General features: G+C 39.7%; 1 protein-coding gene across 3 annotated transcripts; it reads left to right on the top strand.

The window, feature by feature from the left end:
* Positions 1-809: 809 nt before the first annotated feature.
* On the top strand, positions 810-21708 carry ncs1b (neuronal calcium sensor 1b). Of its 3 annotated transcripts, none has more exons than XM_030143854.1 (10): positions 810-993; positions 1606-1726; positions 2710-2852; positions 9749-9773; positions 13139-13277; positions 16284-16362; positions 16873-16961; positions 19038-19115; positions 19856-19963; positions 20076-20445. In XM_030143854.1, the coding sequence occupies exons 3-9, from the start codon at positions 2789-2791 to the stop codon at positions 19952-19954; spliced, it is 573 nt and encodes a 190-aa protein (XP_029999714.1). In that variant the 5' UTR covers positions 810-993; positions 1606-1726; positions 2710-2788; the 3' UTR covers positions 19955-19963; positions 20076-20445. The 3 variants fall into 3 exon arrangements, with proteins under 3 accessions (XP_029999714.1, XP_029999715.1, XP_029999713.1); XM_030143855.1 differs by lacking the exon at positions 20076-20445 and adding an exon at positions 20452-21708 and having other exon boundaries at positions 811-993; positions 1606-1733; XM_030143853.1 differs by lacking the exon at positions 20076-20445 and adding an exon at positions 20452-21708 and having other exon boundaries at positions 813-993.
* The last annotated feature ends 782 nt before the right edge of the window (positions 21709-22490 follow it).

The raw sequence follows: 22490 nt of genomic DNA, 5'->3' as shown, positions 1-22490 counted from the left end.
TAATAATAATAATAATAATAATAATAATAATAATAATAATAATAATAATAAATTTTATTTGTAATGCACTTTACATTTTTGTCTAAAAATCTCAAAGTGCTACAGGCAATAAATAACATAGAATAAAAATAGAAAATAAGTAAGCCAGATAAAACAGTTTAAAAATAAAAACAACAGTAAAGAATGAAGACAATTAAAACAGGAGAAGCATGCACAGATGTTAAAACATCAGTCACTGTTAATTACAGTCTCATAACAATTAGCAATTGAGTTACACTCAGTCATGTTACTGCAGATCAGGTTTATCAAGAACATAAAGTTCAAGTATGAGTTGCAGTGTATGGGATGGTGCATAATCGTCCATTGTGTTGGCTGATATGCAACTGAAACAACAAAACCCATGAATACACAAGAGAACAGCTGTAGAGTAGCTGTCCACTATAGTGACCACTATGCATGAAGGGTTAGAATGAACAAGAGACAGAAAATGTTCCATTCATTAACAAAAAACATAATAACACATGGGATCTATTCTAGCAAGAACAAATAGGACTGGAGTTTTCAGCTGCAAACTAAAGATGGGATGATACTGATCTAGTCCTTTTGGAGTCAATTTGTCAATGGAACTGAAAGGAATGCCTTGCACATGTACACACATCAGGGCAAAGGAGCAGCTCCACACTCCCATATCTGCCTTTTAGAAAAGTGACGCTAGGAGGCTTAAACCCACACCGCATAACGGATGACACGTGTTAAGTCCGTTAAAGCATACAAAGAGTCAGTGTGTGACCAACGGTACCGCAGCGTCAGTGTGTGTGTGTTTGGCACTGACTGAGGAGAGTGGGTCGGGGCCAGCAAACGTCACTCCCTGACGGCGGCATCGGAGCAGCTCAGACAGCCCTGCCCGCGCAGCAGCGGAGGAACACGGACAACGGCTCTCCGCTGTGTGGACTCACTGGAACTGGACACCGAGTTTACGCTTCTGCAGCTCAGGTAAAACCACGGGTGTTCTTTCGGCTAAACAGCTTTTAGTCGCTTCATTGTGTATATATGTATTTTTTTTGTTACTAAACTTAACCGGGAACAGCGTGGGTACATAAACCCTACGAGTACAATGACTAGCAAAGCTTCCCGCACATTAGCTGTGTACTGTAGCCATAAACTGTATGTTGCTATGGCACTGCCTGGCAACATCCCACCTGCTGCTACCGCGACATTACGCCACCGCTGTAAACTACAACATACATGGAGACTTCCAAGCACGCGCCTCTTTTTTTTTGCTAACATAATCCCTTTTATTTGCTGTGAATTTAGCTATTAACACGTTTTAGTTTTGTTATGCTCCTTCCCACCTGTTTTTCACATGAGTCTCATAAATTATTTCCTCATTTAGCCTGTGAATATTTATAGAAGTTCAGCTTAATTCACCTAAACACTCACCAGCTTAGTAAAAAGGTTGTTGCCAGGTTTGAGTATTTTTCCAGTTAAGTGCTCTTAATATGTCTGTGGGTTTCGGTGAAAGCATTTTCCACCATTTTTCTACAAAACATATGACATGCTTGAGCATTCCCTTTGTAATTGCTGTCTGTCTGCTTATTTTCCTAGTGCCTAAGCAATATCCAGGAAGCCAAGGCTTGAGCGAGCCCAAAATGGTGATTACCAGCATGGCATCCCACAGAAGGACATCACTGGTCATGGGCGTGGAGAACAGATGTTTGCAGTGAAGGTACCTAGTGAGTTTCCTTTTCTGTGGCTCAGACAGCTGCTGTGGTTAAGCATCAGTGCATGCCATAGCCAGGCTCTTGATACAAAGCAATTCCATTATTCCTCATCTTCTGTCTGCTGTGACAGAAAGGAGGAAATCACCATACCATTGCTGTCGTGAGGACAACCAGTATGAGGAGAGAAGTATGAGTCAGAATGGAGGAGAAAAGAAAACTGTCACTCTTCAAATCCGCCTATAAGCTTGGTAGACAGCTCACATGCTTATTTTAAGAGCAAGACCAGACTTTTTTTTGCATTTCAGTTGGCATTTAAAAATGTACAACTATGTAGGAACCCTACTTTTTATGAAATCTGGAACCTTTTACTTTTTTTTCAAACTGTTAAGTCTGTATAAATCCCAGGGTAAAGTCTTGGGAGTGAATGAAAAGTGCTAAACAGTACATCCAAGGCAAGCTCTGTTCATTGTATTTTGGTTTACACATATCCTTATCTCAGCTGTCGAGAGGGAGGATTCTTTTCTACAGTAACTTACCCAAAGCAATAGAGATAGTGGTGGGAAAGGAGGGGTGGGAGGAGTGAGAAGAACAGAGAATGACTGTGAGGGAGTGAGCGTGTTTAACCCAGCCACTGAGTGACTCTTGTATCCAAGGACGAAGGTAGCAACGCATCCAAACGCCACTCTTCGCCCACGGACTGCTGTGAAGAAATGAAGCGGTCACATAGGCACTCAGGGCTCATATAGACTCAACAACCTGCCAGCCCTACTTCACAGGGCCCTTGGGGTTTGACTTGTCTGTCTGGAGTGCCTGGGCTGATGATTGAGCAGATCATGACCACATCTAAAGCCCACTACACACAACGATATACTCACGTAGCTTGAATGGGAGTAGCGTTTTTCTCCAAACAAAAACAATAGTGTATTTCTCTTGTTTCTCTGGTGTCATTGCACCTAAACTGGCCCACGTTTGTGTATGTTGTTGGCAGAGGAGCAGACTGGAGAGGAGGTAGTAACAGGTACTGCGTGCCAAGGTGGATTTGGGGGTGTGGAGGAGAGCTGAAGATCATGGGTAAATCAAACAGCAAGCTCAAGCCAGAGGTGGTGGAGGAGTTGACAAGGAAAACCTACTGTGAGTATCTCTAGTTGTTTTCTTCTTTCTATGGAAAGGGAATCCTGATCACACAATTTTTTCCTTTCATATATGAGGACTGTGTAGGAAGAAATGCTTTGCTCAGATGTTAAGTGTTTATTGTGTGATGAATATTCAGCCTGCAACATAATGACCTTATATTAATTATAATGTTTATCATGTTTTCTGTTGAGGAAAATCTATGTGGGCCATACAGTGAATACCTGATGGTCTTTCCGGTTTCAGGAATGAGATGCATCTAAATATCAGCTGGGAGTAAGCTTGTTGTTTGTGTAAAATGTACATTTTAATGATGCACAGCAAATTTGATTGGTTAAGTTCTTGCAAAAGTTGTCATCAGCATCTTTAAATGATGCTGAAGGGATTTATGAATATGGAGATGCTGAGGTTTTTTTTTCCAATCAGCAATCAAGCTGGGGGTTTTACAGATGAGGGTATCATGCATAATAATTATATACATGGTCTCCATACATATATACATATAGTCTGTGTACGTTCTCATTGGCCAGGTCATCGTTCTTCTTGGTAGTCCTTCTAGGTTCAACTGGACTTTGTTTGCTCCTTTGAAAGCATTTAGTGTCTCATCTAAGAGACTTCTTCAGTTCTGAAAGCGTGAAACAAGTCGAGTTAAATCTAGAAGAACTACCAAGAAGTACCATGTGTAGGGTTCAAGTACAGTATGTGTATGTGAAATCAGTTTTCTAGACACAAACAAATCAATAGTTGTCTGCAATATTAAACACAAGTAGATTGTTCTTGCTCTTGCCCCCTTCTGGGATATTTTAGGAAATCTCCTTCAAAAATAATTGTCTCTTGTCACTGTTTTTCACTCAAATATCAGCATTGAACACATTAACAATTAATATAATGTCTACTGTTCCCAAGATGCTATATTAATCATTTGTGTGTTATTCCTGGAGCACAGCGTATCAATATTTAAGCAGTACACAGCGCAGGTGTGGGTGGGAGTTGACATCCATTGGCTGCTTAATGACAGTGTTATTTGTGTGGTGGGTCTCTCCACAGCAGAACCAAGGAAGGCTGTTGTGGCAGGAAATTGCTGTGGAGGAAGATTGGGCTTCGTGCTGGGCAGGGCTGCTTTCTGCTGTCCTTTTTTCTCTCTCTCTCTCTCTCTCTCTCTCTCTCTCTCTCTCTGTCTCATTCCCATTTACCCTCACCCTCTCTCTTTCTCCCTTACCCTTTCACCCTGTCTCTCTCGCTTTATCCCCTAATTGCCCTCTTTGAACAGGGAAAGGAATAGTATAATTAGGATCTTATCTGGTTAGCATTGCTGAGAGGGGCACCATGCTTTCTCTCGCAGCGTGATCGTTCTCCCCTGTTCTGGTGTTGCTTGACTCTATGATTTCTACTTTCCTTCATTCTTTTGCTTCTTCCTCTTGCTCTCCCATGAGAAGCTTTGTCTGCCACTCTACTCTTTGCTTTGGTTTTTCTGACAGATTGGGGACTTAGTTCATTTCTCTCTGGCTGTGTGTGTTCTTGCATGAGTGGTAAAAGAAGTAGGCTATTTTTTCCTCGCAAATAATGCCCTCTGTGTTGACAGACAACCAACAAGGCTGGAGAAGAACCAAGGTCTGTTCAGTTCAACACAATATATCCGGCTTCTTTGTTACCGCTGCACTGTCTTTATAAGCAAATAATTCTGATGTAATATATGCTGTGTACTACTTTCCTTTCCAAAGACAACAAAAAAAGGCTGTCTATTCAATGATTTCCTGTTCTTTGAGGAAAAAAAAAAACTGAATAATGGTCACAGCCTTACCTTTACTTGAGAACATGACTCAACTCAGAAGTGCTTTTCCAAATAACTGTTCCAGCATCACCTGGAAAGACCGATTAGAACAGCTGCAGGACTCAAACTAGGCCCAAATAATAACCTGATGATTTTTAAGTTGTCAAAACCATGAAGAGGTTCACAGTGATAAGAGGGCAAGCTGAGTGTGTTCTAGCAGACCCTGCAGGGCCAACCAGCTGAGTGTGTCTTGCACTCTCCTGCATTGGCTGATTGCATTATTGTCCATTGCCTCTGACTGAGTTATGTAATAGAAAAAATTATTAAATTGTACTCATGGCAAATTGCCTCAATTTTTGTCTGCACTGACTTTTGAGGCCAATTTAATGGTGACTTGGCTCAGCTAACAGTCATGGGATTGACCCTGACATTTATTGCCCAGGAAGGGTCACATGGTGCGTTTCCTGGTGAAATGCTGAGCAGAACAAATTGACGTAGAGATTTATGCAGAAAAAAAGACTACCTGACCTGACCTCCTTATCAATAGCCTCTGCATGATGAGTGCAATAGAGCTGCACTAGTAATGGAGTGGACCAAAATGAAGCATTTATAGTTTAATCCTTTTTTATCTCAGTTAAGGAATATATTTGGAATTACATGATCAGTACAGTATATTTCCACTTTTTTCTGCAGCATGTGGGTGCAGGATAATTCATCTTAGAATATCTTGTTTTTAGTAAGTTAAAGGCCCAATCCCAATTCACCCCTTGGCCCCCACCCACCCCTACCCCTTGGCCCTTGCACTTGGCACTACCTACTACTACTCGACACTTGGGGTTGAAACATTCCCCTATGAAATGGGACAATCCTTTGAGACCTGTTACGTCATCAGCAGTCATCGATGCAGCTATAAACAGATGCGACAACTTTGTTTCTGAAAGAATTCACCATAACATCAGCAGCTGTCTCTGTTGCAGGGGCATTGGGCATGTTTTTGTGGCTATCAACCACAGAAATGCGGTCTGTAACACATTGAAACGACATTAAATGTTTGATCACATGATTAAGTTGTTTACGAAGAAAATCCTTTTTTTGTTTTGTTTGTTTCTCTCATCACACTGGTGCACTTTTTTGCTGTGTTTACCTTTATCTTTCTAATGCTTTGAACAGAATTAGGGGAGATTTGTCATACCCCTACATTTGTAGTGTGGTTGTCATGGAAGTTTTCTTGCACTCTGGACACAATTTGAAGCAAAACACAAAATCACTGAATCGGGGTTAAAGCAAGGATATTTTTTTTTACATATGTATAGATATAGTGAGACAACAGACCGCACTTCCAGAGTTCTGCTAGCTGATGCCTGGCTGGTACAGAAGTACCAGGGTTTTTAAACACTAGGTCATCACCATGAAAGGTCAATTGTCAGTGGCTGGTTTTACTTTCCACTTATGCATGCATTTTCCTTTTACAGTGAGGGTATACTGATCACAGCAGGTGGGATATTAAAATGAGAATCTTAACATGCATTGTTACAGTTTCCTTGTCATGGTACTGAAAAATCTCTGTTTCAAGGGCCAAACCCCCCCCCCCCCAGCCCTTTCCCTCAGACTCATCAACAATTGGGACACCCCTACCCCTTCACATGAACACGAAAAATGGAGGGATAGGGGTAGGGCTGGGCGATAAAACGATAACGATATATATCGAGATATAACTTTTCCACGATAGAAATATGAGAAATGCTTAATACAATTTCGATAGAATTCATTCATCTATGTTTTGACAGACATAAGACCAGCCAATAATAATTAAGTTGCACCGCACCAAACAATGACGCTAGAGCTATGTCAAGTTAGGTTGATGCACACAGCACAGGCGTAAGAGCAGCTGCGGTACTCACGCTAATGTTTGGGCTGCAGCCGGAGATAATGAGCATTCCCTCAGGAGAAAATGTGACCAAGAACTTGGGCGACCGGGTTTTTGAAAAGTAGGATGTGAACCATTTGGGTTCGGGCCTTTCAGTGCAATATGGAGATACAATTAGTGAATGAAGAATGTAAACACTTACCACAGTAAAGATGACAAGAGATTCACAGATTTGCACTTCGCGGCTCAATAGATCATCGGTCAATCATCATTGAGACACAAGTGACGGCTCTATGTGGCTTTGGTAACACAGAGAGGAAACTACAACCCCGTTTTCATCCAAACAAACGGTCCTTAACAATCGTAGACGGTGGTGTGCTGAGTTCTACTCCCTGCCGAAAACAGCATCACACAGCAGCTGCCGAAAACAGCTCCCCCATCCTAAGTCAGCCATGAAGAGGACAATGTGCACCAAATTCACCCTGTCACACCAGAATAGCTCCAAATGTGGGCTGCTAAAGTCATTTCACTCCTTTAGCTTGAAAGCTTATTCTGATGGGGGATGCAGTTTTTGGCAATATCTGGTGCTGAATTCTGCTCCCTGCCGAAAACGGCATCTTCAGCCGCGGGTGATGTACTTTTCAGCAGTATCTGTTTTTATTGTTGTATATTTTGTGTGTTGTGTATGTGTTGGTTTTATATACCTTACAGTTTGCACATTCTTTAATATTAAACAGATAAAAAACAAAACAGCAATATCGTATAATATTATTATTACTTAATTGCTACACAGCTATGGTGGTGTTAAGAGGTTGAATAATTCACAATTCATTTCATACCCTACAGTCAGAAAGGGAAAAATTAATCAGCCAGGGTGAGCAAGGAGCATTTCTCAGCAAGTTGTGAAAGGGTGAATTTGATGCACATTGTCCTCTTCATGGCCGACTTAGGAAGGGGCGAGGAATTTTCGGCAGGGAGTAGAATTCGGCACAACGGACGGTATTGCCTTGAATGTGGAGCCAGTTAGTGAGCACTAGTTTAGGGACTGTCTGCAAAGTGCTAATCGGAAAATTTTTAAGTATTTAAAGTTAAATAACTTTGCTTCTACTCAGTGAAATGGCACCAGATTTATCTCACACACCCACGAACCCCTTCTGCACACACTACACCACTTAGATAGGGCAAATATCATACACAGATTAGCGAAAATATAATATGAGTTACATCTCTGTATTTAAATGGGCCTATCTAGTCAGTCACCATATGATGTGTTGTTTGCTTACTTGTTTAAACAGTTGTTTAATGTTCTTCAGCACATCTGTCATGTTTAACCTCTGACAGAAAATAAGTCATATTTAAATCAAAAATAACCTTCTGATGTCTTCTCACCAAACTTAGGAGTAACAGAAAATTTAAACTTGACAAAAGTAGTGATTTGATTTATATCGTGATACATATCGATATCATCTGATATGAAAAAAAAATTTTGTGATAGGGATGTAAACAATTTATCGACTAACGATTAATTGTCGATAAGAATTTGCTCGATTAAATTATTAATTGTTGGTTAATTGCCCTTGTCCACCTGTCCACACCTGTCCGAAGGCTGCCGGTTTGTCCGTGCTGCGACTGGGATAGCCGGTCATCGAACCGGATCATGGCGTTGATGTGTTAGAATGTCTTTATGGACATGGTGGAGCCAAACACAGACCGGCCCATCTGTTTGTGGGAGTGGTGCACCCCCGCCTAAATACATGCACAAATGAGGGGTCGGTATCGGATTGGAGCCTTTTCCCTGGAGGTTGGTCCAGTCCACAGTCATCTGGACTATCTGGTCAGTGGGACAGAAGTTAAAACATCCTCCAGGCTCCTGATGCAGGACACAAGTATGCCGAACATTATGTCCTGCAGTCACCCTGGTGGACACAGGAAAAAGCAGGGGGAGGGGGCAAATTAAAGTTTACGAAGCTTCAGGAGGTAGAGAAAAGATAAATGAGCAATAAGTTTCACTTTCACTTCTGTGGGGATACGGACTGCATCGCCCCGTACCCCTATAGTATTATAAGTAGGATGGAAAGTGACGCACGCGCGGTTACCAACAACACGCATCCCCTGGTGTGCGTGTGGCCGAGTACCCCACACACACACACACACACCGATTACACACTGCCACATCAACAGATGAATTCCACAGGAAACACTGACTGTATCCAATGGTTCAATAAATCAATCATTAAGGAATATGACATGTTTTTTTCATGATGTACATAAACAATATTTAGCTTTTATTCTTATAGACCATATTGAAAAAGAAATTCAGGTTCTCAGGAAAATCGCCGCTTATCAATTAATTGTTAATCGATCGATAAGGTCAACCAACTAATGATTAATGGATTAATCGATAATTTGTGTCCCTAATTATGATATGATTTTTTTCCATATCGCCCAGCCCTAGGTAGGGGTAAGGGGGAGGGCCAAGGGCTGATGTGGGATTGGGCCTAAGTCTTGTCCTTCTCTCTACATAGAACCTGTGGGTTAAACATTAAAGTAGAAATTATTGATTAGCTACCCAAGTGTTGCATTCATAAGGCTCTCACTTGTCCAGACCCAGTAGAAGTGACTTTGAATGACATCTATCCTCGCACTTACAGCAGCATGAATTTGGAAAGTCCCTCTCAAAGGACCACCTGGTTGAACTAATGCCATTGATTTCAAGCCCCTGTTTTCATTAGAAACCCCAGGAGTCGAGGAGCTGAAAATTGCTTTGGTTACTTGAGAGAAAGTAAAGAGACAAGAGAAAACCATGAGGGATTGGTTTATTAGATAGTGGCTGATAATAGGGCTTGTGTGGGCATGATAACACATCCTGCTTTCTAAACTGTTCTCTTTCTTAAATCTGTTTGTGACCTTCATTCCCTCAACCTTGCTGGTTTTTTCCTTTTTCTTTTTTTTCTTTGTTTTGGTGGCTCCCTGGAGTTTCACTTCTACTCCACTGGCCTGTATAAATTATTATTAATTTCCTCTGTTGAGATACTATAATTGTTCAATTCTACACTTAATTAAACATGGTTATTTTATATTATTGCATGGTGATGCTTAAAATTTTTTGGTCTAATAAGAAGAACGGTGTTGGAAAGGACTGGGCCAACATGATTAACGAGGATACTGCTTGGCTCCTCTGTTGTGTTTCAACAGCAAGCTACTTTTTCTAGGACAGCCTGAGTTTTTCTCTAATGTCACTCTTCTTTTCTCTTACAGTTACAGAGAAAGAGGTACAGCAGTGGTAAGTAGAGAACATTCATCTAAAGAATTTAGTGAAAAATGTTCTATTACTGATGCAAGTCATATGCTAGCATGTGTTTCTACCATTGCATAGACGTATCAAGGAGGCTGCCTACTTGTAAAATCCATTTTGATATGCCAAGGGTTTTGTCTCAGAAATCCATGGAAAACATATTTACAGTCAGTTTGATAGTTTACTTGAAGCCATCTTCCTCACATCACCCTGAAGACAGAGGAGCTCTAAAAATAGAACGACTTTGAAGCCTGATAACACTGATACAAACATTTCCATTTTGCATTCCTCAACAACCTTTTTTTGGCTATTTGCAAAATGGATGTGTGATAACAGACAAATAGAGGGGGCATAAGGTTGCTTCACTTTTAAGCACTTAATGATTACATGCTGCTGACCCTTCACATAGCTGTCACTTAGTAATCTTGCCTGTCAGACTCTTTACCTCTTAGTCAGTGTGACCCACACCAGTATCATCGTGTAGAAGTCTTTCTTTGTCTGTTCTTAGCCTGTTCTTAGCCTGTACTTAGCGTGTTACCATATACTTTCATATATCAAAATGAAATATATTCATGAAGTGCAAGACACCTGGGCTGAGATAAGTCACAGAGAAGTGGTGAGAAGGATGATTACTGTTAAGGCGTGAATATCTGAATGTGTTTCTGAAGGCATGGTTTCAAAGCTACTGGCACGCAGAGAATAGACAATGCATCTTCATTACAGAGATGACTGAAGCGAAAGCGTAGCCATCATTTTTGTTCTATGTATGTTGCTGCTGGGCCATTGTATTTTTTTATTTTTTTAAAGAATAGACTATATCAGAAGAGGGACCACTGTAATAAAGTGATCACTGTTCCATGTTCACACTTCAGTTCTCCTGCTTTCGTTTTGCCTTTCACAACCTAATTTTGCATGCATGAAAAGAGCTGTGCCTCAAGAGCTAGTCGTTGTTCATCTCCTGTTAAGGGGTTTACGGTGTAGGCAGCCAGGGCTTATTCACTGCCACATAACAGCAGCAGTGGCAGCAGCATTAGATATCACTGGGCATTGACAGGTTCAGAGCTTTCGATCTGGCCAATCTCTGGGGCTGCCTGAGTGCACTGGGCCGGAATACCCCCAACCCCTCTTAAACCTCCTCCCCCTGGCTGTTGAGCCAGTTAGCTCACCATCACTCTGCATCTTTCACAGGAAAGTTTGCATGAGTCCTCACTTGAAGATCAACAGCACTCAACGCGACTGAGTGTGAGGGATGAGAGGGAATTTTACCAGGGGAAATGCCAGATGGCGTGTAATTAGAGCACAGGCACAGACACAGAAGAATTAGCAGGGTTAGATAAATGCCTGTGTTGTGCATTAAATTTGTTCCCCTTTCTAATTCTCCACTAAGGGAACATCATTAGTATGCTTGAGGCTTATCTGAAATCAATAACAAAATGCCATAGCGCAGTGATGTTCCTGCCAGCTAGGCAGGAGCAGGAGAAACATCCTGCACAACTCTTTAGCAAACCACCATAGTCTGTGCCAAAGAGTGGGAGCAAGTGCCAGTAATAAATACTTTATCTTCATGCTGGCTCCTCATTGTAGCCTCATGCACAAAGTCATGCCTGCTATGTCTCTGCAAGTACAGTGCGTAGTGGAACTGTTACAGTATTTCAAGTACAGTCTGACTGTGTATGTGTCTTAGCACCAGTGTCACAAAGTCAGACTTGTGTGATGTGTTCTTGGCAAATGGGGTGATTCTGGTTAAGAACAGATGACACTAGGCATAGGCAAGCATGTTTGCCCTGGTAGAGTGTCTACTGTTTGCACTGTACCAAGATTCACAATATAGTTGTGTCAGTTTCTCTATTTTCAATTTATCTTATGTTTTTTAGTGTTTATGTTGCTGATTTTAATATAAATTTTTTTTTAGATGATTATCTACTGATAGAAGAGGAATAATATAATCTTTGTGACAAACATACACACTTCCTCTGTAAATCTAAGTAGTCTATTTTATATAACATGTTTGAGACTGATATAAACATTGACATTTTCAGTAAAGCTCTTGTGTCTCAATTTTTAACCAGATAAGTGGAAGAAGATGGATGGATGGATGGATGGATGGATTTTTATTCTTTTCTGCAAAAACAGTGCAAGCTGTTGGAATTAGATTGCACATACACTGTATGAGTACATTCTGTATTTCACTCTCTTTTTAGCATTAACATCCAGTAATGTATGCACAAATGTGATACATACAGTAGACATAGAGTATGTTAGAGTATTGTGTATTTTTTTTATACCATCTTCCAGATATTCTATTGAAGCACATTTAAAAAGAAAGACCTCAGGTGAAATAGGTCATCTTTGGATTATGATATGCTTTGCGTGTTCTGCTCTTTGAATACCAATTAGGTAGTATTCTGTATTATAGAGGGCTAGGCTTTCATTTCCCCCTTATATTTCCAGATAATTCAAATGTGGGAATTACATGGTTTTGCTCTCTTTTTGATGCTTTTCTTGTTGAACGTTTCCCCAGCTGTTTCTCACTGCATCGCTCCATCTCTCCATCCGTATGGAACTGGTTCCATTATCTCCAAGGCAGATTAAAAGTAAAGAGTTTTAAGAGGAGTGAGGAGCTTGTGTGTGAGTGGAAGAAATCTTTCCTGGCCTTTATTGTTCAGAACACTCTCTCTCTCTCCGGCCTTAATTACAGCCCAGGCTTATTTTGAACAGCCTTAACTGAATCACAGATGAACAAGCAATGCCCCCTTGTGTGAACTTGCGTCATTTTTGCTGATGATCAAGAGCAAAAGCTTTTTGCAGTGCTTTTTATAACTTGAGAGTGTTATTATTTCACTGCTATTTCATCTAGCATTTATTTTTGCTAAAGCGAATGCACACTTCCTTGGTCCCTGACCTGCAGCATTACAGTCTAGCTATACTCCGCCGTGTTCCTTTATGGAGGCATACAAGGAAATTGCCTACCTTTGAGTGACTGCGCTTGAAATTGCTTATGAAACGCTTCTATATTTAGACTAATCGAGATGTTAAGTCACTCTGTAGATATGTCATTTCCAGGGGCGAAAGGAAGCTCTCAGACTTCTCTATCAGCTATCAGCCATCAAAGGAGGACTAGAGAGTAATTTGATTAGAGTTAACCACTCTGGGCTTGCTATTGGATTAGGGTGATTGTCTTATCTGTGAATGAGACAAATAGCTTTGCACTTTATCTATTTAATCAAGCCCACTCTTTAAACCCAAAACAGGAATCACTACTGTAAACTGAGGAGGTCTTCATTCTATGTTGTTATTAAAAATGTCACGTTTTTATAAAGACCCATAATAATATTCCATGTATTTTTTTCCAGGTATAAAGGCTTCATTAAAGACTGTCCAAGTGGGCAGCTTGATGCTGTGGGCTTTCAGAAGATTTATAAGCAGTTCTTTCCATTTGGAGATCCCACCAAGTTTGCATCCTTCGTCTTCAATGTATTTGACGAAAACAAGGTTTGTAATCCAGTTAAAACGTTCAGTTGCCATTATGATGTAGGAAATGATCAAATACCTTTGTTGCTACAGGGTAACAGAAAAGGTTTGATGGAAATTAGAGTGTTGGTCTTTGTCAATGGTTTGTGCTTGGGGGAGGGGGGGGGGGGTTCAAAGCATCAAGTGTCTGTCGAAGTATGAGGGCAGAGTTAATCTAAGGGTCTTCAGGTAAGAGCATTGTGTGAGAACAGCAGTGTCCTTTGCCTGAGCAACATGGTATAGAATTCTTGTTGAATTAACTCTGATAATTTTGCATTCTGAAACAACATACATAATACATAGTGTGCAACATAATACAACGTGATACGTAGTAGGAGGCTGGCAGAACAGATCCATTGTTTCAAGGCTGATAAGGGGAATGTACTAGTGTGAATAGTAAAATGTATTGAAATTCTTTATCATTATGTACATGATATATACTGTATTGTAGGCAGAATGTGAACTCTATTTATGTTATTCTTTCAATTGTATGGTTGCCACAGCACAATTATTTTTTGCATGTCATGGAGGGCTTTGATAACACAAATATAGACACAGAATGAATGAATTGATACACACAGAACTGACACATAGTTCTTTTCTATAAATGGTGCCTTGTGTGACGTAAAAATGAGTCACCTTCAACAGTATCATAATAGTAACCCAGACTTTTGTGTTAGTAATAAGGTAGAGCAATAGACCCAAAAATCTTTACCACTGTATATATATACAGTTTTCTATCCTGGCACATGTCAAGATAAAGTAATTCTGTAGTTTTTTTTTTTTTTTTTTAAATTACCATCCTATACTTCTGTCCACCTGTTTGTATTGTCTTCATGCAAAGTTACTGCCTGCATGTGTGTGAAACAGCACAAAATATCATCTAAATGACAAAAACTATTAAAGAAAAGTAAAGGTAAAGATTTGTAATACACTGATATAAACAGTGCTTGATATAAAATTCTAGACTTCTTTTCTGTTCGGTCTATTCGGTAGACTTCTTGACAATACCGTCGACTCACCAGCATTCATCTGTGTCTCCGTGTATTATTATGCACTAGAACTCGCCAGCTTGAAACTTGGTATACATATTCCACAAGTGAATATCTAGAACTCTGTATGATAGTGAGGTGCAAATTTTTCATTGCAGGCATCAAAAATGAGTTGTGAAGCCAATTAATCTTAAGCTCTGTATTTGTAATGAACTGCAGAAGGATTAATGTTTTGTTTTTGTAATGTTTACATTCTGTGGTGGGCTGTAGAGACACTGGTATTGAAAGATGCAACTGTTTACATTACAGACAGCTGGAGACAGATTTTTTTTAAACACTGTGTAAAAAAAAAAAGGTTACATAAGAAAAAAGATATAGGATCCAATAGATTGAGATGTAATGAACATTCTTATGCGTTCATATGATTGACTTGTGAACTGCACTTTTTCACCAACTTGCTAGTTTATATGTTTGACTGGTGCTGTTTTATGTTGTAGTGGCCTGTAAACCACAAGGGGGTGCTAGAATGAATGAGGTTTTACATTTTGACTGCATAACCTTAAAGCCAGTATTTTTCATCAAACATGCTAGAATTGATCAGTTACATGTCAGAGTGGTGCTTTCTGCTGTTTTGTCTGTTTTCTTCATCATGTTGTCTCTCATCATTTTAGTAGAACATAGGAAACCATAATTTTCTCAGTCAGCTGCTCGAAAAATACTTTAGAAACAGCTCGACTCCTCTGCTGTCAGTGGATTAACCCAAAAAATGTGTTTTTTTTAAATTTAATATACTTAGAATATGTATGTCCTTTAACAAAAGTCATGTTGGAACACTGTCACGATTTGACATGACGACACTAAAACAAGTTTTTTACGAGCTAATTAAGTCTTAAGTAGCCTAACTCATTGTAATTGTACAGGATAAATCAAACTGTGCTTTGGAAGACACTGCAGATGAGCACCTCCTAGAATGTGCTTAGCCCCTGGAGGTTTATTGACTTCGGTTAAGAGGCTTTGTGTTGCAAAGATCAGACGGCCCCTCTGACTGATGTTTATCTATGACCCTCATTAGCGTTAGGCACCCTGTAGTCAGAGAATGCATTGATCTTAACAGTTTTTATGACTTATGTAATCAGCAATGCATGACTTAGGTATTGTCTGTCTGGTCAGATGTCTCGTAAAGATAAAGTCAGTTGTTCCTAAGGCTATGAGGAGAATTTGGTTTTTCTGTGGAAAGAAACGCTCGGGCATGAATCATAGCGCTTACTGGTAGGAAGACGTAGCAGCTGAATGTCGGGGAAACTTTGTGTTGCAAGAAAAAGCTCTGGTATGTTCTGAGATTATGGATTGACTGACCACTCTACAACTCTTAAGCCATTTTACACAATGTGCTGCTAGATCTCCACAAGCTACTGTTTTTCAGGTTTCTTGTGAATGAACCACAGTTTTTGATATGAATGAAGTCTCTTATAGTCTCATCTTGTTGGACGTGATAACTTTTTAAGCTGCAGTGCCCCTTGAATTTTGTATTAAATTTCCCCTCCATATGTTTTTCCTCTTGCTCCAAAGCTCCAGAAAGAGGAATTAAGTGTCACAGCAGATGATTTTCTACCGTGTTGGACAGGATTAGTTGCCATTTCCATTCATAATGTAGAAACACTGGAAGAAATTTGAAGCCATCTTTACCACAAATATACCTACATGTTTATGTGCTGTAACTTTCAGAATATGAGGCAGTAGCATCCATCTTACTAATGACCATAGGTGACATATTTCTGCCTCAGGAGAGAACCAGGTGCAGGGCAAAAATAGCAGCTGACTTGGAGCAAGCGTCTGGCCCCGTTTTAGCAGAATATAGCAAGGACACGATGAAAGAACCACAAGAAGTTCAAGAAAGTACATCTCCAGCAAGTGTGAAGGAAGACACTCATGTTATCTCTGAAATGTTTCCCTCCCTCTCCCTTTTTGCCTCTTTCTGTCCTTTTTATCGCTCTAGGATGGACGCATCGAGTTCTCCGAGTTCATCCAGGCCCTGTCAGTGACTTCTCGAGGGACTCTGGATGAGAAGTTGAGATGTAAGATGCGCTGCCTTTGAATTTTTGACATTTAAATGACAGGATTTCAGGATTGACCACCATGCATTGCATATGAAAGAGCGCTGGCAGCCTCATAGAGAACAGAAAATAAAAGCTTTTAGCTGTAAACAGCAGGCTCCCTCAAGGTGGAGGTCATGAGTGTATGTGTTGGCAGCGTTTGAGCTACACCCAGAAGGTTTACTTTAACTTGAGGCAGTAATACCAACAGTTCTGAAGTTGAAATGAAAGGTGATCATAATTTAAGTCACCACTGTTAAATTTGAGTTGGAAGGCCATCATAACAACCTGCTGCCTCTCTCTGCTTAATTTTGACTAGTTCCAAACAAATACAACTGTGTGCTTTGTAATCTTGTAGATATATAATTTAATATGATCATTTGTTCAGAGTAGCCTTTTGATCCTAGTTTGGTCCTATATGCCGAATATAGTTGTTAGTCTCTGAACTGTAGTAATTTCCTAAAACCTATTTTCACCTCTTTCTCCATACAGGGGCTTTTAAATTATATGATCTTGATAATGACGGCTACATCACCCGTGATGAGATGTTAAACATTGTAGATGCCATATATCAGATGGTGGTAAGTCTTTGCTCATATCAGATATGTGAACTTACATTGTCTGAATGGTGCAAAGTGTGATGATTTGATGTTTAAGGGCAATGGTGGAACACACAGCTAGATCCTTTACTTAAAGCTGCAGTTCCCCATAGTTTTCTGGTGTTATTGAGCAGAAAAACTTATCTTCCAGCATGTTGTAATTCAAGTGATTTGAGAGGAATTCTAACAATTCCCATGGACTAAATTTTTGGGGTATCAAAAATCTACGCCATAACACAAAATAAGCTAATCTCAGGTGTTTTAATGCAGGAAGAGGGGGTAAAATATTTGATTGACAGCTGATTTATTACTGATCAGATGTAAGACTTTACTGCTCCATACCTTGTCTTGACAAAGAAGCTTTAAAAGGGGCCTTCTGTTTTCTACAAAATGACTTTTGGTCATGTATCTTTCTTTAGTCTTTTGAGTTGGACCGAGACGAAAGTGCTGTAGGAAGAAGGTGCACATTTTTTCCGATTTTTGGTGCTTTTTCCTCTGATTTCAGCTCCTGCAGCTTTAAGTAAATATACTAATACCAAACTGTAAAAATACTTTACTATGAGTAAACGTAGACGTAAAATGGTCATTTAAGTCTTTTACTATTATATATCATGTGTTTAAATTCATATTACCGCAGCTTCCATATGTATTTTATACTTTACTTATGCAAATGTTTAAAGTCAAGCTCATTCTAGCACATTGTTGAGTAGTTTTTCCAGTCATACAGGGTTCCTGTGGGGTCTTAAAGAGTCTTGAAAGTCTTGAATTTACAAATCTGCATTTAATACCTTAAAAAAACTCTTTAAAAGGTATTAAATTTGATATGGTCGGTCTTAAGTTATGTTGTCCTAAACTTGTTGGCTGTATTATGTTTAAAAGTGTCTGTTAAATGTCTAAACTGCAAAGAAAGTAACATTAGTCGACTCAGTTTCACCTCTTCCAACCTGACAATTTATTTTGAAATTAGAAAGCAATTATTGCTGACTTTGCAGCCCCTGGTGAGAATCAAGGCATTGGAGTAAATAAATAAATTCTCTTAAATTCTAGGAGTCATGAATTTTTGCCAGTATGGCCTTGAAATGGGCATTAAATTCTGTTCTAAGTAGTCTTAAAAACATCTTAAAAAAGTGTAGTGGCTTTACCTTTAGCCACTACTATGGTGTAAAAGGGTTCAACCTGTTGTATTGTTTGACACGCATGAATGAATGTCTGGATGGTTTTCTTTGTCTTTGGATATGTTAATCCATTTATTGACAAATATCAAGTCCAGCCGTTCAAAATATGTCACAATCGACGTTCAAAATACTCTATAAATAAACAAAACAGGCTACTTAATATAAAAAACACTGAAAACGCCAACCAACTTAATTCAAGCTGTTTGGGGCGGTCCCTACACACACCGCCCACATCATATGGCAGGTATATGTAACCTCACAACACCTATACCGACACCCATGATCAATTGCATGTGTGGTTATCATCACAGCCACACCCGCTAAAAAATTATTAAATTAAGGTCAAAACAAAAAAGAGGAATAAACAAACAAAAATGTATTTTGGCTCCAACAAAAAGTATTAAATTTGTCTTGTAGGAACCCTGTATATAACATCTCTATATGTTTGTAGTATCGCTGTCCTGTGAGCACCACATAATCTCAAACAAACAGGCCTGTTTTCAGCTTTGTGACAATGCATTTTTCAGTTAATCCAAGAGTTTATTTAGCCTATGTAGGAGGATAAATAACCGTCTATTCCTTTAGTTTATCACAACCATTCAACATGAACTTAACACACTGTGATTTTCACTGGACAGGAAGGAGTCTTGAAAACTAAGTAGTAATAATGTGGAAGGTAGCTGGGATAGACTCCAGCACCCCCACAACCCTCTGGAGGATTAAGTGGTTTTGGAAAAATGAATGAATAATATAGTGGAAATAAAAGCACAATGTTTGCCTCTAAGATGTAGTTGTGTAGAAATACAATTGCTTTATTAAGTTAATCAGAGGTACTTGAAATTTGTACTTAAAGGTACTTAGTTATGTTCCACCACTGTTTTAGGGGAACACTGTGGAGCTGCCAGAAGAAGAAAACACGCCAGAGAAGCGAGTGGATCGTATTTTTGCAATGATGGACAAGGTTAGTTCTATGTGTTTGTTTATTTATTTCAAATATAACATTAAAACCAAACAACAAAAAGAATTATGTAAAAGAAAGGAAAACATTCGAAAAGGAGCAGGGTGAAGTTTAATTTATAGTCTCCCGCCCCCTTACCCCATCCTTCTACCTACCCTATATGTCAAAACATGAAATGATGAACAGTAGTATTTAATGCTATTTTCCGCAGAGTTGCATAAAGTGTCTTCTGACCCTGATAGGAAGTGGATTAATGATCGTTTATATACCGTTAGAGGACCGACCCTGCCTCACTGGCTACCCTGGGGGCTTTGATATGGACACTGTTAAGTTTAGAACTGTTAGCTGTAGCCATCACAGCGTCACTAATACCGCCTGTGGTCTATAAACATCATATATAGTCTAATCTGCCACCAGCCCTCGGTTCTAATGCCCACTCCCTCAGCTCCAAGAACCTTCTCAGCTTTAGTGAAAGATGAGACGCAGCCTGCATGGGCGTGTTGTGTCAGCCCACTACTGCCAAGATCAGCCCATTGGACTAGCTGTACTGTACAGCAGGACGTAGTGATTTGTATTCGTAGAGAGTGGCTATCATCCAAGTGCACTGAAGCAAAGCTCAGTCTAACAGTACAGGGCAGAAGTAATACCATTTAGCTCCAGAGCCTCTTTTGCCCCCTGCTGGTAACTGTCTGTAAAAGACTTGACGAAGTCCATTTTCAATTTGTTTGATGTCGTTCTTACAGAATGCAGATGGGAAGCTGACTCTGCAGGAGTTTCAGGAAGGTTCAAAGGCGGACCCTTCTATTGTTCAGGCATTGTCACTCTATGATGGACTCGTGTAAAAATGAAAGGTGAGTAGGGTACTAATGAGCTAGGAGCTGAATACTTGCATGCCTGGATGACTTTCAATCCCAGGTCATACCTCAGCTCTAAGATAATGCTGTGTAATTCTCATTTCATCAGAGAAAAGAATAAAAGAAAAAAAACTCTGTCCGTGAGGTGAAAGCAAAGTGAAGAAGCCACTTTCTGCTCTCAGTTTGTTCCTATGAATTATTCAAACAGCCCACTTGTTTGCTGGCAATCAAATAGTCTTGCAGTGCTGAGTGAGGAATGAGACAAGCCTATCCTCTCACTGCCTAATGTAATGCACCAGCCGCTGCCAATTGTTGCTGACATCCTGCTCAGTGTTTTGTCAACTGTGAAGTGAGCTTGTGAAGACATATTTTCATAAAGCAGTAGCTCTGTTTAATGGTTATTGTGCATGTGCTGAACACACCCAGATACCATGACTCCATTTACTGTCATATTTTCAATGGTGATCATTTCTGCAACTTCTCAGATGATCCAACTACATGTCCTGCGAGTAGCACGCCAATCCAGCACCATCACTACTGTATGGGAGGGAGCCACACCGTCCCATTTAACTCGCTCACCCAGAAGTGGACTGAAAACCTGTGTCACACGGCCGTATGGCATTTGTGTCAGTAGCTGTTCGTCTACATTTCCACCAAGGACTGTGAACAGATCTATATCTTCTGATGTCATGGAGAATTCAAACATGTTAGCAAAATCTTCAGTCATTTATCTGTGCTTCTCCAGCTCTGTGGCACTGCGTACACCCTTGAGTGTTGTGGATTGTGTACAGACATATCTGCAAGCACAGTGTTGTGGTTTTCCGATAGACATTCAAAGGAACTGAATTCCCTTAGAGTGTTAATTTGTCTTAATCACATACTGTAAACCAGGGGATGCTCGGGAAGCACTCGGAGGAACTGTGCTGCTGCTGCTTCACCACCACATGGAGAAACTCTAAACCCAGGAGAATGTGGGGAAATGGGTTACTTGGTGATAACATGAACACAAACTTCAAGTTACAAAGCAGTATAGTGTATATTGTATAATGTAAATATGATGGTAATTTATTTTCTGCTTTGCTGCGTTTGTGGGAATTTTCTCATGAAAATGGATTGAAGTTTTATTTTTTAATCAAAAGTGTTGAATTGTATTGCACTGTATTTTTCATTATTATCGTGGGATTGCCTTTTCTCACATTCTGAAGTTTCCTTTTTCCTGAGAACAGGGTTTTTATTTGAAGAAGAGGGTTGAAGGACTGGGATGATTTGTATGCATTATTTTACTATGTTTGCATCCTATTGTGTTTTCTTCACTTCCTGTTAGCACGAGTGTCTAGTGTCTGCAGTGTTGCAAAGCCACATCCTGAATAACATGACCCAGCAACACAACAAATTCTCACAGCTTACATCTGAACAGAGCCTCATTATTTCTTTTAAGAGCATCATTCTCCACCCTCAGCACACACAAAGGCCTGGTCAATGAGGGACACAAACAGACATCAATTCTGGTTGTAAAGCTTTGCGAGCTCTGTGGTTGCAATTGTCCACCTTGTACTTGTCCTGTGTGAGGCCGGAGCATGTGATGATGCCTTTTTTTTTCCATTCTTGATCATTTTTACTAGGATGTTTTATCAGCTTCACTGAATTTATGCCTTATGCAAATGATAATTTACTAAATGATAAATGTCATTTACCTGTTGATTAACAGTATAAGAGCACAGAATAAAATGCATTTATGTGGCTCAGTTTTTTTTTTTTTTTTTTAATCATTGCATCTTTTGTCTTTGAATTTTAACTAATTGACTTTAACTAGATGGGATATGATTAATTTCTTTTATTTGTGGGTTATTTTAAAGAGCCCCTGTGTGTATGTGGAATGACAGTTGTGCTTTATTTGTGAAATGTCAAACTTCATAAATTATAATTACTTATAAAGAAGACAATCCAGACTGCACACACTTCCATTTTATTGTATTCAACTTGTGCTTCATTGTGTGTCTGTCACTGAGAAGGGCCAGTATTGTGTTGAGCTTTATGAGTGTTTTGCTCTCAAATACAGAATCTCATTTGTCACCTCAGTGGAAGCCTGTACTAAATGATTGCACATTTTACAGTGCACTCCATACAACCACAGTGTTTCCATTAATGGGTGAGCAAACTTTCTAAATCACGGTGGCTTATATTTACAAACTGCTGGCTCTGCTTTTTCACCAGGCCTGCACAGACCTGCTGACTTCTCTTCACAATAAGCACCAAAGATATCAAGACAAAAAGATCTAGAGCTTTCCCTGCTGACTGATGTGTCTTCTGAGTGCATCTTTAATCACCTTCAGATTTTATCACAGTATTAAACCTAACATCTTTAACTGAAGTGTATCAGAAGACAGTAGGTGTTTAGATGAATGCCATACATTCATCACACAACACTCCGGTTGTCCACAACATTTAGATGTAGACACTGACAGTATTTGCATGCAAAGATCAGGATTGTTTGTGTCTGTGAGGTCTGATGACTTTACTGTGA

Source organism: Sphaeramia orbicularis, chromosome 9, assembly GCF_902148855.1.
Source record: "Sphaeramia orbicularis chromosome 9, fSphaOr1.1, whole genome shotgun sequence".
Lineage (NCBI taxonomy): Eukaryota > Metazoa > Chordata > Actinopteri > Kurtiformes > Apogonidae > Sphaeramia > Sphaeramia orbicularis.
This window is presented reverse-complemented; position numbering and strand designations above follow the sequence as displayed.

Excerpts from the sequence above, each read along its gene's own strand:
- ncs1b (XM_030143855.1), top strand. The coding sequence starts at position 2,789 with ATGGGTAAATCAAACAGCAAGCTCAAGCCAGAGGTGGTGGAGGAGTTG. Across the intron at positions 9,774-13,138 it reads GAGAAAGAGGTACAGCAGTG|GTATAAAGGCTTCATTAAAG; the intron begins GTAAGTAGAGAA and ends ATTTTTTTCCAG. Across the intron at positions 16,363-16,872 it reads TCTGGATGAGAAGTTGAGAT|GGGCTTTTAAATTATATGAT; the intron begins GTAAGATGCGCT and ends TTCTCCATACAG.